This window comes from Osmerus eperlanus, chromosome 6 (genome assembly GCF_963692335.1).
Source record: "Osmerus eperlanus chromosome 6, fOsmEpe2.1, whole genome shotgun sequence".
Lineage (NCBI taxonomy): Eukaryota > Metazoa > Chordata > Actinopteri > Osmeriformes > Osmeridae > Osmerus > Osmerus eperlanus.
Window position 1 is genome coordinate 13,353,117 of NC_085023.1, and position 15,469 is coordinate 13,368,585.

Genomic DNA, 15,469 nt, shown 5'->3' on the forward strand with positions numbered 1-15,469 from the left:
CTCAACGTAATAATGTATAATTCCCACTTAATGGTTCACAAATCTTATAATTGCTTCTCTAGCCACGGCCCTCTATTTCACAGTTTAATCTAATCGCTTACTTAGATTAAGATGATATTGTTTTGGGATTAGAATGTTTTGAATAGCGATTGGTAAATTTCAAAATTAAATTCTATGTTGATTCGAGACCAATAATGTTTTTTTCAGTGATTATATTATTCATCCAGTGACAAACAACAACACAATATTACCAACGGCAGGGTTCATAAACAACAGTGCCCACAGCAACACCTGTGTTGTGTTATGAAAATGTGCGCAATACAAGATTAATTTGAATTTGTTTCATAAACAGCATTACTTATCAGTTATTACAGTCCACAACAATCCTTATATGTCCCTAAGAAGTCCCTATGCTAGCACAATACACAGCATATCTCTTATTCTTGACATCCCTCTGGTTATGAAATCAAAAACAATTAGAAGACAAAAAAAGTTGTTATAAAAATTATTAAGTTAAGTTAAGTTATTAATAGGTACTGCTATAACCAAACTGTGTAAAGCTTACTGAACCAATCACATCCCACATTTTGTTTGATTACTTTTCTTATGGATGGAACAAACAGATTAGTGGCAGACAATGAAAAATAAAAGCTAAAGAGATTAGACACACCTTATTGAGGGGTATTTGCAAAAATGGGGGGTATTAAATCTATTAAAATGTCATCAATCAGATGTATTTATTTAAAGGCCTGAGCATGTTGCCATATCCAACCCAAACAGAACAACAAACATGTTGCTATACAGGCTTTTATTGCCAATTAACCTAGTTTATTAACAAAAGACTTAACTGATAATGATTGTTCTTCTTTTGTCAAACAAGAGCCTCTTCAATGGGTCTAACCTCATTCAGTTAATAATTTACAATGATGTTATAATAATACATGTTCTGTTAAAGCTACCTTCTTCAAAAATAGGAATGGTTTTGCCGATAATGTTAATACACTGAAATAAAGAGATTAGAACCAAGAGTTGACAGGGCTTGTAAAGTTGGGTGTTTGTCCAGGTTGAATTGAAATTATGTCATTTGTTTACCACTAATCCAGATGAAGAGATAGAGATTTCATTCAGGATTACGTGAGTAATTTCAAACCTTCTTGATGATCCTCTAGGAGGCAGCACAATTCCTGAGTTTGAGAGATTCTTTAGCATTCATTGACTGGCTTTGAACTCATATGATATAAAAGTGATTAAAGGGATTTAAATGATCAATACAGTAAGCTTTAAAACAATGTGTGTAGGCTATACAATCTTCATTGTGCTGAAAAAAAAAAAACATAAAATAAACTATTCAAATTGTAATTCTGTGACAGTTTGATGTCAAGTTAAATCAAGATTACATAACTTTTGAATTCCATTTGGACTAACGTTCACTAGTCAGTAAAGTTGTTAGATGCATTTCCCTCTTACCCCTCTTATGGATCCTACCCAAAATACTGAATGTTTGAATAGTTTTCTCAGACACTGTCATTTGAGGAAAAGCCTCTCAAAAATCCTGTTGGAAACTCAGTTAGACACGTCACTGTTAAAAAGGGCACAGCATCACTTGTGTTGTATTGGCCAGGGAACACTTAACTTTGTGTAATAACATCAACCTTGCCTTGCTCCCACCCTAAACTACCTGAGGAATCTTGAGGAGGGTCGGGCTTTTGTCGACTCTTGCGTGCAGTAAGAGGAATATGGCTGCACATAAAACCTGGAAAAGTTTGGCCCATGTTTTCATTAAAGAAAACACTTTCTTCAAGACCGGATACTTCCGAAGAAGCATATTTAATTCTCCAAAACCTCCTCAACGTCTGGGGCGAACCATTTCTACAATCGGAGATAAATACACGAATTTCTCGCCGTGCTTGAGTTCTGTTCTTGCAGGGCGGTCTTACAAGGAATTATATGAGTTATCGGTTAAGGACCCAGATGTCTTTTGGGGGTCCATCGCTAAAGAGAGACTAACATGGATTAAACCATTTGATACCGTGAGGGATTGCGAGATTACAAATGCACAAACCAACTGGTTTGTGGGGGGTAAATTGAACGTTTCTGGTAAGACATATTCATTCTATTCATCCACATTCTATTGTCATTCGCACGACTTTCCCACACTTTTTAACACATGTAAATGCATGATGCTACTTTATTTCCACTTTGGCATACCTGGTTTGCACGGCCAGGTTCTGTATGTATTTTATTGCAGTTGAACTTTCTGAAAATCCCTCCATTACTTGACAAACATTCAAGTTTAAACAAGTTATCCATTTCATTGGCAGTCAATTGTTTGGATGTGCACGTAGAGAAGCATCCTGACAGGGTCGCCCTCATCTGGGAGCGAGATGAACCAGGCACAGAAGTGAAAGTTACATATAGGTAAGACCTTGCAACCAAACTCAGATCTAGTTTGGAGTAAATATACTAAATGTTCTTGATGTACCACAGGTCTACATCTTATACAGTATCTCAAATGGTCTCATCCTCAATACGAGGCAGAGACCAATATTTGGAAACAGATAATGGATATGTAATATTGATATAATATTATCTCAATATTAAGCTTGACATTTACATGGATGGGGATGGGTTAATTACTCACAATTGTATCTTACTCCAGCAATGGGCCCATGTTAAGACAAATAATTATTTTTAGTTGGTGCCTTCCAAACTTAAACTCTAAATAATGTTTTTACAATATTTAAAGCAGTAGTGTATAGGGTAACAACTGTAAATGAGAATCACTTAACCAAGCAAAGCTATATCCTGTTCTGTATCTGTATGTAAACAGGAAGCAAGGGGCTGTCCAGGGGCTGAACCTCTGCCAAACTTCCAATAAAGAGCTTGTTGGACAATCATTTCAATGCAGAGAAAAATGAGACACTGAATACAGTTCATGGTTGTTTTGGAATGGATAGCCTGCAACACTTAAGATCAGTGGACTGAGGTAGTCTGGAGGTAGTCCGTAGATGGGCCTTGATTTGAACCTGACAGACAGACCACAGCTCTGAGGTATCTCATAGTTGTATGTCTGAATTCCTCTTTTGTCCAACAGAGAGCTGCTTGAGACAACATGTCGCTTAGCCAACACACTGAAGAGACATGGAATCCACAAAGGAGACCGAGTGGCCATCTACATGCCAGTGTCACCTCTGGCTGTGGCAGCCATGCTGGCATGTGCTCGTATTGGTGCTGTACACACAGTGGTGTTTGCTGGTTTCAGCTCAGAGGCTCTGGCAGGCAGGATTCAAGATGGTGAGTGACAAATGACCATCACTTTGTAACTTTTGAGGTGTTATTGGTGAGCTTTCATCTAAAGTGCATTCCTACAGTAAGTAAATGAAAGTTTTGACATTGCAGATTTATGTAAAGGATAGCCAAATGCCATAAAGAAATCCATCCTCAACCCCTTATTAAAGTACATTATTATAATTAAATTTATATGTTAGTAGCTGAAGGTACACTTGTATAGAATGTTCATGCATAAATCAAGAGGAAGGTTGTAATTGTTAATGGAATGACCTTGTGAGGCCTGAACGCATGTCCCAAGATTTTATGGTCTAGCAGGTTGCCCTGGAATGCATGTCAAGGACAGGTTTTGTGTACAGTTGCTACCCACAAAGTCTAAACAATACACTTGCCCACTTACATTTATATGTGGGGTATATGGGCAGTTAGTCTCACAGACCTACTGATGTGAGAATATTTTTTTCTGAATTTAAGAGCTGTTATCTGTAATCATACAAAGCTCAAATAATGCTTTAAGCCTGTGCCCTTAAATAAGGCTTAATCTTAGCATGAGTTTACTGTAAATTTAGCTTATCTGCTGTTTAAAGTCAAAGGATGAATGAGGTTAGAACAGACTACAGTTCCAAATGACTATGACCGCATAATCGCTTATTTTCTGTCTGGTTTTCAACTCTCAAGTGAGTCATTAAATAGCAAGGAAAATAATGGGATTTTTCAGGATTTCAGCTTGGCTCACACAATATTTACTTTATTGCTGCAGCAGTGTTTTATAACTGTGTTTTTATAACTTTGGACCTTTTTTGCACAATGCCTGAGTTATTAATGGGAACTACGTGGACCTTCAGCACAGAGTAGTTCCACATTTCCTCTGCTCTTTTACTCCAATTGTCCCTGCAGCTCAGTGTAAGGCTGTGGTAACCTGTAACCAGGCTGTTAGAGGTGGAAAAGTCATCGACCTGAAGCCCACTGTGGACACCGCTGTGAAGAGCTGCCACTCCATCCAGCATGTGTTTGTGGCCCAGAGGACCAGCACCCTGGCTTCCATGGGCCAGCTGGATGTCCCTCTGGAGGAGGTACAGTAGAACCTCTATTTCTTGGAACTGTAACATGACAAAGCCATCCATCAGTCTGCTTTGCGGTTATGCCTCACTTATGAATGAGAAAACATTGGGGCATCATGTGACTTTACCATCACTCTCGTGACAGAGCCGCTCTCTCTCTCCCCCATAGGCCATGGCTAAGGAGCTGGGGGAGTGTGCTCCAGAGCCTATGGACAGCGAGGATATGCTCTTTATGCTGTACACTTCTGGTAGTACAGGCAAACCCAAAGGCATTGTTCACACACAGGCTGGATATCTGCTCTATGCTGCCTTAACTCATCAGGTAGGGCTTCCCCCCACAACACACACATTTCTGGAAATCGAGACAGTATCTGCTGTCCCCTTCCTATGGTGAGTTGAACCAGTCACCATGGTTGACGCAGGGCAGATACCACAGTGTCTCATGAAACAGATGCCCTGGTTTAGCCTGCAGATAGATGCAACTGAAGTGAAAGACCCATAAACAGTGTGATCCAAGATAGGTTTAATTGGGGTTATAGACAGTGCAGTCATAACAATAGAGATGATTCTGCCATGTGATTCAGAACACAAGAGCTCAGAGGAACAATTCATTCCATGAATCCCATTTCATGAGAACACTGGCCTCATTCCATTATCTAATTTGACAAACAAATAAAAACATCTGTTCTGCCCAGCTTTTTGCTGAGGGTTTGTGGGCCTGTCAGGATTGAATGACACAAATCTGGCACAATATTGCTGATAATAATCAAATGAAAATATGTCCCCAAATTTGCACGAGATGTGCTGCTAATTTCTAAGTAGCTTAACGGCTCAAACCCATAATAACAGACGTTGCAGGGCATCACCGTGTCTCTTGTTGGCATGTCACTTTTTGGATAATAACCAATAATAGACAAAGCTGCTTTATCTGTGTATCCCCCTGAAAAGGACCGGGCCCCTTGGGCCAGTGCCAGACCAGAGACCTGTGATGTGTGCCAGGGTGAGAAGCCCTGCTCAAGCCAGGGGACTATTCATGGGCAGCCATGTTAAATGGGGAAATGAAATGGACAGATATTCCATAGCCTATTTGTTTTTTCTTTGTTTATTCTTTATCCTGCTTGTTTGAATAGGGTGTGGGCAATGAGAGTCGTACACTGAGTCAAAGCATAAATAGATGGGATTAGAACCCATTCCACGCGTGTGTGTAAAATGAATACACATAGTTCCAAATTCAGGAGCAAACTGCCTACATGCAGCTATTCAAGAGTTTTTGTGCTATTAAAAAGCAGTTGTCCGTCACATTATCCGTGTTACGTAAGACGCGTAGTAACATGCAATATGCCTCCATATTATTTGCAATTAAAAAAAAAGAAGACATTATTGCTGATGTGACAATCCATTCCATATTGTTGCAGTATGTGTTCGACTACCAGCCTGGGGACGTGTTTGGCTGCGTGGCAGACATCGGCTGGGTGACGGGTCACAGCTACGTGGTCTACGGCCCCCTGTGCAATGGGGCCACAACGGTTCTCTTTGAGAGTACTCCTGTGTACCCTGACCCTGGTAGGACATCACAGTGATAGCGGGGGGCCTTAACACTCAATTAAAGGGGGCCAATATGAGACTAAAGGACACAGCATGACTGAACAGCATGCTGTGAAAGCATTGAAAGCATTCTTATGAGACCGTCTGGAGATACTTGTCTTTAGCATTTTTTTAAAACAGTATACTATGGTATACATAGTATACTGAGAAATTCTGACTTTGGTACAAAAATATGTTTCCTCCTCATTGATCATTGTTTCGGAAGGTGAATTTCCATAATCAGAATCAGAATTGTGCTTATTTGCCAAGTAAGTTTTCACAAACAAGGAATTTGCTGTGGTGGGCAGGTGCATATAATTCTAAGGCTAGCAGGTCCGTCCTTATCGTCATAAAGATAGCTAGATAATCAGGTGACCTTGTTATGATCATGGTCCTTATGTCACCACTGCATCCTTTTGCAACATACACATACTGATGCTTTTAACACAAGTTTTTTTCATAATCTGCTCATTTAGATATTGAGCTACTCTTATCTACACATCAATGTAGTATATATAAATATGTTATCTATGTCATAATGTTCAAATCAAAGTTGTATCTAATTCATGAAATCCCTGTATTATGGAATCCTTATGGTCAAAGGGTCAGCCACGACATTAATGAAAGTGTTTTAGTGGCAGTGCTCAATTGCGTGAGTGACTCATTAACTGTCTTTATGATGACCAGTTGTAGAAAGAGGGAGTGTTTCAAAGCTTTGTCAGTTAATTGTTAAACTTCCTGCAAGTAGGTTTACAACAGGTTCCCAAGGCTAGCAGTCACTGCCCTCATCTCAGGTCCAGTTTGAAATATCCTGTTCTTGTTTCTGTGACTCCTCATCATACTATATATTCCAAACAGGAGCCATAGTGCAAGAGGAAACAGGAAGTGGTCAAGATTATAAACGTAGATGAGGATTATTGACACACTGAACAGTGGGCACGTCAAATTAAATAAGTGTGTGTATCTAAGTGTGTTTTCACATGCGTAGGGCGCTACTGGGAGACTGTGCAGCGACTGGGCATCAACCAGTTTTACGGCGCGCCCACCGCTATTAGGTTGCTCCTGAAGTATGAGGAGAGTTGGGTGAAGAAGTACGATAGGTCCTCCCTTAGGACCCTAGGCTCTGGTAAGATGATACGAGAGGAACAAGGGCCAAATATTTAGCCTGTAACTTGGTAAATAATCATTGGCTCTATTATCATGGAAAGACTGAGCAACATTTCATATTGTATCATGACATGTTCATTGTCAAGTGGAATAAGAGGTATTAACATGATACGATTAGTCCAAATTCCAATCTGTCATCGTAATTACTTGCATTATCAAATATATTTATAGCCTCAAATTCCAGGTTATAAGTATTTCTTAAGTAGTAATTAGCGCATGGTTCTTGAGAGCAATTAATCAAATATTAATTGACATACTTAGCAGCAACACATTATCACTGATCATCAACAACATCTTAAACAACAATCAAACATTCATTGTTAGTACTATATATTACTGTATGTTACCTTGCAGTTGGTGAGCCAATCAATCATGAGGCTTGGGAGTGGTTCAATAATGTGGTTGGCGATGGACGATGCCCCTTAGTGGACACATGGTGGCAGACAGGTAAAAATTCAATACCCCTACAGTTCACTTCATAACATTAAGCTCTGAGTGGCATAGTAATTACAATCTTGAGAAACCACATCGACAGCAAAATGGGGGCAAATAGCTTGTGTAGGTGCGGCATTACTGCAGTCAAAACCATATACTGAATGGTTAGATTCAAAAAGTGGTCCTGTGTTAAAGGGCTGAACGGCCAAGCGTTATTTGAAAAGGGTACTTCTCTTTAAGGGTTTTTGGCGAAGGTTTATTGCAGTGCCATATTTCATTCATGATCACATGAAGATATTGCACTTATATCAATATCTTGCAAATGTTTCCAAATAAAATCTAAAAGCAACACCAGTGCAGTCCTGCATGATCTCAGGAGGATACGTAATTTCAGTTTCAGGCACATCTTAATTTGTTGTGGTGGTTTCTTTGCTTATCTGACCAGTAAGTCTGTCTGATACAATGTTTATCAGTTGTCTTAACCCTAATTTGCGATTAGCACAAGGAACGTCTGCATGGCCAGTTGAGAATGAATTAAAATATTCTTCTTCTCTGCACACCCGCAGTCACCCCTGATCCCCAGACCCCCCCCCCCCCCTTCCCCTCTCTCTCAGCAGAAGAAAGAGGTTTGTGAGCAGCAGGGTCATGACCTAATTCCTTGAAAATCACTTTCCGGCGTTGTCTCCTGGCATATGTGCAGGGGGCTTCAAGGGGGGGGGGGGGTGTTGCTAGGGGTCTCTCAAGTACTCCACTGTTCAAGTATTCAGAGCACATTTCCTTTCCTTCTGTAATTCCTTTTTATCAAAGTGCAAAGTGTCCTGCGGTACCTTTTTTCAGGGTCTTTTCCTATCTCGACTGAATGTGGTGATGCAATAGGCAATGTATATTTAACAGCTCGCACTACTACCATAGTAACTGTTCAGTCACTGCCACAGGTGCTGAGATAGTCCCTTGTAATGTTAAATATTTGATTAACTAGGGAGGTGGACTTTCAATGACCTGATACCTCATATCATGCGAAATCCAAACTCGGTGCAATGTGTATTAACACCCTCTTTCTTCATCCCCCTGCCCCTGCCCCTCCCCCTCTAGAGACGGGAGGTGTGTGTATCGCCCCTCGGCCGGCAGAGGAAGGGGCTGAGATTGTCCCCGCCATGGCCATGAGGCCATTCTTCGGCATCGAGCCTGTTCTCATGGGGGAAAATGTGAGAATCAACCACATTCTTGTCCCTGTCTTGACGCACAGAACCAGTTGATATCACCCAGCCCATGTGAGGAGCTCCCCATAAACATTATATGAAAACATTTTCAGAAGAAAGATCCAAGTCTGTGAACCAAGGCCATATCCAATATAGTCATTACTTCCTTAAGAATGGAGTCTCGGACTTTAGCCTCAGAGACTAGTTTCCTCACAGGCCATAAAAGAACTCAAACTTAAACTCATCCAGTTTGTCCAGGATAACACCCAACGCTGTTGTGCACACTGCTACTTAGAGAGTGAAAAGTAGAGTATCTCTCCTGCCTTTCCAACACCCCACTAACTCTCTCAGGATATTGGTGGATTTTCTACGTTAGTCGCACTCCTCACAGCTTAAGAGGAGATCTAGAAGGTTTTAGTCCTGCAATCTCTCAGGCTTGACCTCCCTTGACCCCTGTGGTCAAGGAGTCACACCCCCCTTACAGTACCTCCTTTCAAATTACAATTAAACTCGCCAGCATATGTTTTCATTTATTAACAGATTGGAAGGGCTTTGTTGGTAGCATTGACCCCGCAACTTGATCTTCGCTATTTTCCCTTTCCTCCCTTGCCAACGAATAATGTTAATCAATCTACGTTCAAGTACAGAAAACACAGTCTAACATAGTTTCAGTTGACATTTACACTACTGCTGAGGTCAGTTTTTGTCCGTAAAATGTTTTTAATAAATTAATTTATCTTACTTTCTCTTAATTTCTTAATTGTCTCCAAAGGGGGAACCAATATCAGGCAATAAAGTCAGTGGAGCTCTCTGTATCAAGCAGCCATGGCCTGGAATGGCAAGGACCATCTTTGGAGACCATCAAAGATTTGTGGAAGCATATTTTAAACCATACCCTGGTGAGCTCACTATCCATCATTGCTTCAGTCTTAAATTACATCAGATACTTAAGCTGAAGTTGTATTGATTGCGGAAGCAACATGCACAGGAGGTGCATGTTACTTGTTACATGTTACAGCAGGTGTACTGCTGTGGTTGTGTGCCGTTATGCTTTTAACCAGATTTTTTATTCCATAGCCCCCTTCCGCTCTCCCTCAAAAAGCTTTTGCTTTTTGCCAGGCCATCTTTTAAAATAAGAATTTGTTCTTAAATTATTCTTCCTGGTTAAATAAAGGTTAAATAAAAAAAATAAAAAAATAAAAAGAGGTCAGTATATACTGAATATAAAATATGCAAAAGATTGAATGACATAACAAATATTCCGTAACTGCAAACATGTGCCTCAAAATCCAGGCTATCAATAGTTGTAATTGGTCTATGCATGGTGTGAGTCAAGTATGTTAGTGGTAGTAGTGGAACTGTCCATACAGCCTCCTCGCTGACCTCTTCACCCCCCAGCTGGTTCAGGTCCTTGGTTGGAAGGACTTCTAGAAGCACTCAGTTGAGCACCTTGGCACAATCAGTCTGTTACTAAAAGTGCTCTTCTGCCTGAATATGGTGTCATGTAGAGAGTGGAAGACATTCTCCATAATGTGACATCAGTATATGCATGTAGGGTTAGTTATGTCTGCAGGATAGGCATGTGTCACCGACAACTCTATGTTGACATGGTGGAGATAATGGTTAAGAAAGGATCTTACACCCTAGTTTATTATTAAAGAAGGTATGTACCGGATTGCCTTTTTTGTTCCAGGTCATTACTTCACAGGCGATGGTGCTTACCGCTCTAAAGAGGGCTACTATCAGATCACTGGACGAATGGATGATGTCATCAATATCAGTGGTCATCGATTGGGTACAGCTGAGATTGAGGATGCTCTGGTAAGAACACTTGCATCCAGCCTGCAATTTGTGTTGTGTGTTTATTGTAAGGTTCAATATGATGAGTAGGCAACAGTGTTTTTATTTGTATCTGAAATGAATGTTTGACGTTTTTTGCTTAGGATGAGCACCCAGATGTTCCTGAGACTGCTGTGGTTGGCGTCTCCCATGAAATCAAAGGAGAGGGTAAAATCAAGTTTAAACCCTCTATCATCTACTAGTTACACACAACTACCCACAGTTGCAACGTACAGCAATGTTATCAGCCAGCTGCAGAAACTGCTTGCTATCAGGAGCACCTCCGGTTTCTTCGGCCCTATACCCTCTGTTCTTGGAACACTACACACAAGCCCTCAACTGTTTTCAACTGCAAGGTCATGTAATCTATTCTGTTGAAGGGTCAGTTAGGGACCCTTTCTTAGTACTGTGTGTTACAGAGGTTAATTATCAACCATATCAAAAATGGGGAATTGATAAAGTTGTGACTACACTGATGAATATGCATCGCTGGTTTTTGTCTAGCTTCTGATACTTTAGTACCACCCAGTGGTGTTAAGGGGTAACAGCAAGCAGTCTGGAAAACATTCAATTTATTTGCCAGTGCTGCGAGATTGATAACGTTTTTCCTTCTCTTGTCCACCAGTACCATTTGCGTTTGTAGTTTTGAAAGAGGATGCATATCGGAATCAAACAGCTGTTGTTGGAGAATTGAGAGGCTTGGTTGCCACCAAGATAGCCAAGTATGCTGTCCCAGACCACTTCCTGGTAAGAATAGACACTGGCACTCCCTGGACATATTGACTTTATGTAATCATTAAGGAAATACTAATTATGTATGTATGCCCTGAATGTTAAAGGTCATTCCATCTCTCTTATTTTTATTATAGTTTACCTATTTGGGATTTGTTTCAGGTGGTCAAGAGGCTTCCAAAAACGCGCTCTGGGAAGATCATGAGGCGTATTCTGCGAAAGATTGCCATGGAACAGACAGGAGACATGGGAGATGTATCCACATTGGATGACCCCTCCGTTGTTACAGAGATCATTGCAGCTCATGCCCAGTATAAGATCTTAAAGTCAAAGAAATGACTAGGAACAAAGCTAGTGCATGAAGCTTGCTTAACTGACAGATTCATTTTGTTTCTGAAATTGTAAAGTTGATTCATGTTTTTTACCCAAGTGGGGAACAATGAACGAATAGATTAGCATACGCACAATATTTTTGTTCAGATGACCCGTATGATATTAAGCATAATGAAAATTGCATTTTTAATAGAGTTCATTAAGGATGCCTTATATCATAGGAGATTTTTGCCAAGATTGTGTAACAGCTGTGGTTTCATTCTGATGAATAACAGCTAAAGCCTCTTTATAGTTTACAACTAACACCTCCCCCTTATATCCATGATGATATTCCTCTATAGAGCAGACTTCCTGGTCTTGTGGCTTGATTGACTTGATTGATGATTCAATGTGTCAATAGGCAAAATAGGGATACATTGAAGGTATTTCTTTGTAAGTACATAATTACAATTTTGTAATGAACTATATGTTGTAAAGAGATTGCGCTTCTAGTGTTAAAGGGAATTGTATGACCATAAACCTAAGGTAGGCTACAGTGTGCAATCCTGATATCCTATGAATTACTATGCCATATTGAAATTATACCAGATTCACAGTATGTGACCTAATAAAGCAAAAATGTCTAGAAAGTGCCAAGCATTTGATTGAGTGAAGAGGTTAAATGAAGTAAAATTTGTTATGAATAGAACATGGAAAAACTGCTTTGTACGGTGTAAAAATAATAACGGGTGATAAAAACGTCAAATTACTTAGTCTGCTTCTACAGATTATCATAGAGCAGATGGTTGCTATTCGGTTAGTTATGTTAGAATGTAAAACATCCAACCGTAGCCTACATGTCCTGGAAACTCTACCACTAGATGGCAGCAGTCCATTTGGAACGTTGAAGCGTAAACAACCGACTGTCGTAATAAGTTGCTACTAAATCACTTTACGATCAAAACAACCGTTCCGTTCAAACCGTTCAGTTCGAAGTAACTCAGTTTGCTTGAGTATAGTAAAATGACGACTTTGTATGATAAACTTGCAACCGTAATGCAACTTTTAGTAGACGAAGCTGTTCGTGAAATAAGTAGAATTAACGAAGAACGCACTGCTGTTTCTGAAATGGCATGGCTTGTCAATGACAGCGAACCAAGAAGCCGGTCAGTACAAGAACCAGAGGTAAAGTTACTTTGCTGGCTAGTTAGCTACATTTAGTAGTAGACTCAAAGTTAGGTTTTTGCAACTTTGCATGTGATATGGCATGTTAGAACTTGTGGAGTTAAACTTATGCCCTCCATAGCTGTTGTCCATCATGAAGAGACTGACCAAAGAGGCCATGGAGAAGATAATTTGTCTCATATTTGAAGATACTTCTGCCCTGCACTCGGAGATGGCTGTGAGACAAAGGGAGAATCTTCATCGGGGAACGGATGAACGGTCGAGAATGGAAGGAACAGAGAAAGGTGGACGATATTCTTGTTTCTTGACCTATACATTTTGTGACGTCTACTTTAATTTCACATTTTGTTCATTGGTGCACGCATTGAAATCCTATACATCGTGTTTCAGTGCACACCAGTAGAGATGGAAAAGAGATCACAGAGGTGGGTTCTGGGTCTGTTTTAGGAGTCCCCTACTACAGTAAGGTAAGCCTTCAGCACCAAGTGTTTAATTTCTTCAAATATGTTCAATCCAGTAATCTATTACAGTGTATCTCTAGACTGTATATTCATAGTAACTTTTTTCATTTTCACATGGCGAATGACTGCTATTTCATTAATGGAAATGTATTTTATTTGTACTACCAATCTCTCTCACAGTCCTCAGACAATGAGATGGAAAGTCTTCAATGGAGCATTCAGCAGGAACAGAGACTGCGACCGGGATCGCTGACCAAAGATAAACTCATGGAGGAGCCCTTGGGAGACAAGGAGATGGAGACACCGCTGTCATCGGTAGAACCTCCAGAAACACACCATCCTGCTCCTAAATACAGTGTCCGTGATCACAGAAACATGGCTCCCACTGCAATTCATATGACCTTGCGACCGAGGAGATGCAAGAAGAACCATGTGAAATCTGGCAAGGCGGCCTCCAACTTAAACTGTGGCCTTTGTGGGAAGGCTTTCAAGAAGCAAAGTCATCTCAAAGCCCACCGGCTAGTGCACAGTGGAGAGAAGCCGTTCAAATGCACACAGTGTAATAGGGGATTTTCAGCCAAACACAGTGTCAAAGTACACCAACTAGTAGTACACAAGAGGGAGAAGCGATTCATGTGCACATACTGCGGCAAAACGTTTGGCACCCCCAGCCATCTTACAGAACACCAGGTGGCTTCTAAAGGAGAGCACAAGACCAAATGTGGTTTATGTGAAAAGATACTCCCTGCTAAATGTAGTCTCAGAGCACACAGAATAGCAGTCCACAAGGGAGAGAGGAGATTCCGCTGCAGCCAGTGTGGGAGGGGCTTCGACAGAAGAAGCGACGCGGTGCAACACCAGAGGACGCACAGAGGGGAGAGGCCGTTCGAGTGCGCCACGTGCCGGAAGAGTTTCACAAGTCAAAGGAGTTTAAAAGTGCACCAGCTCACCGTTCACAAAGGGCAGAAACGGTTTAAATGTAGCATTTGTGGCAAACGTTTCAGTCAGAGCAGCGGCCTTAGGTGTCACGAAAGGACTCACACAGGGGACAAGCCTTATATATGTGACATATGCGGCAGAGCCTTTTCCATGAAAGGTTCCCTGAATGTACACCAAAGAGTTCACACCGGAGAGAAATTGTTGAATTGCAAGACGTGTGGGAAGAGTTTTGCTTTGATGGCCAACCTGAATCGTCATCAGCAAACTCACACTGGCGTCAAGGCATTCACATGTAAGGTATGCCGGAAGAGTTTCACCCAATCCAGCTATCTCAAGGTCCACCAGCGCATTCACACTGGAGAAAGAGCATTCGTATGCGACGTCTGCGGGAAGAGCTTCAACCAAAACAGTTCCCTGAAGGTCCACAAGTTGACACACACGAATGAGAAACCTTACAACTGCTCAGAGTGTGGGAAGAGTTTCCGATCTGCTCAGTATTTCAAACATCATGAACGGATGCACACAGGGGACATAAATCACGCCTGCGAGGATTGTGGAAAGAGTTTTCCGAGTCCTTACGCTCTTAGAAGCCACCGGCAGGTGCATGCAGGGGGGAAGCACTTGACCTGCGACATCTGTGGCCAGAGCTACAGCACCGTTCGATATTTGAACACGCACAAACTCACACACACGGAGGGGAAGCCATTTAGCTGCCCTCTATGCCAGAAGACGTTCGGCACACAGAACAGCCTTAATCTTCACCAGCGAACTCACACGGGAGAAAAGCCTTTCGTCTGTGAGATCTGTGGCAAAAGCTTCAGCGTGGCTCACAACCTGGTGAGACACAGCCGAGTTCACACGGGGGAGAAGCCATTTTCGTGCACCGTGTGTTGGAAGAGTTTCAGCCAAGCCAACAATCTCAAAGCACATCTGTACGTGCACTCTGGGGAAAAACCTTACATATGCCCCCAATGTGGGAAATGTTTCTCCTGTATGCGGAATCTAAAGAAACATAAGTGTGCTGTTGAGCATAATGTATAATGTTCCAACAATAATGTTGGTAAATTGAGTCTCTACTGAGCTCAAATACTGTAGCTTATTTAATATAAAATGCTGTTCAACAATGCTTTTACTTAATGTATATTTCTACACACGTTTTGTCTTAATTAATCTCACAGTATGAAACAAACCACATATCAATGTGCTCCCCATGTAGTTATTGGTAACATTAAATGTATGTGAAATCACACCATTTTTGGAGGCATAA

General features: G+C 41.1%; 2 protein-coding genes across 2 annotated transcripts; both read left to right on the forward strand.

Annotated features, from left to right (window-relative positions):
- The first annotated feature begins 1,625 nt into the window (after positions 1-1,625).
- acss1 (acyl-CoA synthetase short chain family member 1) lies at positions 1,626-12,280 on the forward strand. Its single transcript, XM_062463632.1, has 14 exons — positions 1,626-2,097; positions 2,322-2,418; positions 3,095-3,294; positions 4,186-4,361; positions 4,519-4,671; positions 5,765-5,912; positions 6,922-7,059; positions 7,455-7,547; positions 8,628-8,740; positions 9,507-9,633; positions 10,428-10,555; positions 10,678-10,741; positions 11,199-11,320; positions 11,468-12,280. Exons 1-14 carry the CDS (start codon positions 1,737-1,739, stop codon positions 11,642-11,644), a joined length of 2,097 nt encoding a protein of 698 aa, XP_062319616.1. The 5' UTR covers positions 1,626-1,736; the 3' UTR covers positions 11,645-12,280.
- A 255-nt stretch (positions 12,281-12,535) lies between these two features.
- Positions 12,536-15,327, forward strand: LOC134022272 (oocyte zinc finger protein XlCOF6-like). Its single transcript, XM_062463655.1, has 4 exons — positions 12,536-12,802; positions 12,924-13,086; positions 13,193-13,269; positions 13,444-15,327. Exons 1-4 carry the CDS (start codon positions 12,641-12,643, stop codon positions 15,241-15,243), a joined length of 2,202 nt encoding a protein of 733 aa, XP_062319639.1. The 5' UTR covers positions 12,536-12,640; the 3' UTR covers positions 15,244-15,327.
- The last annotated feature ends 142 nt before the right edge of the window (positions 15,328-15,469 follow it).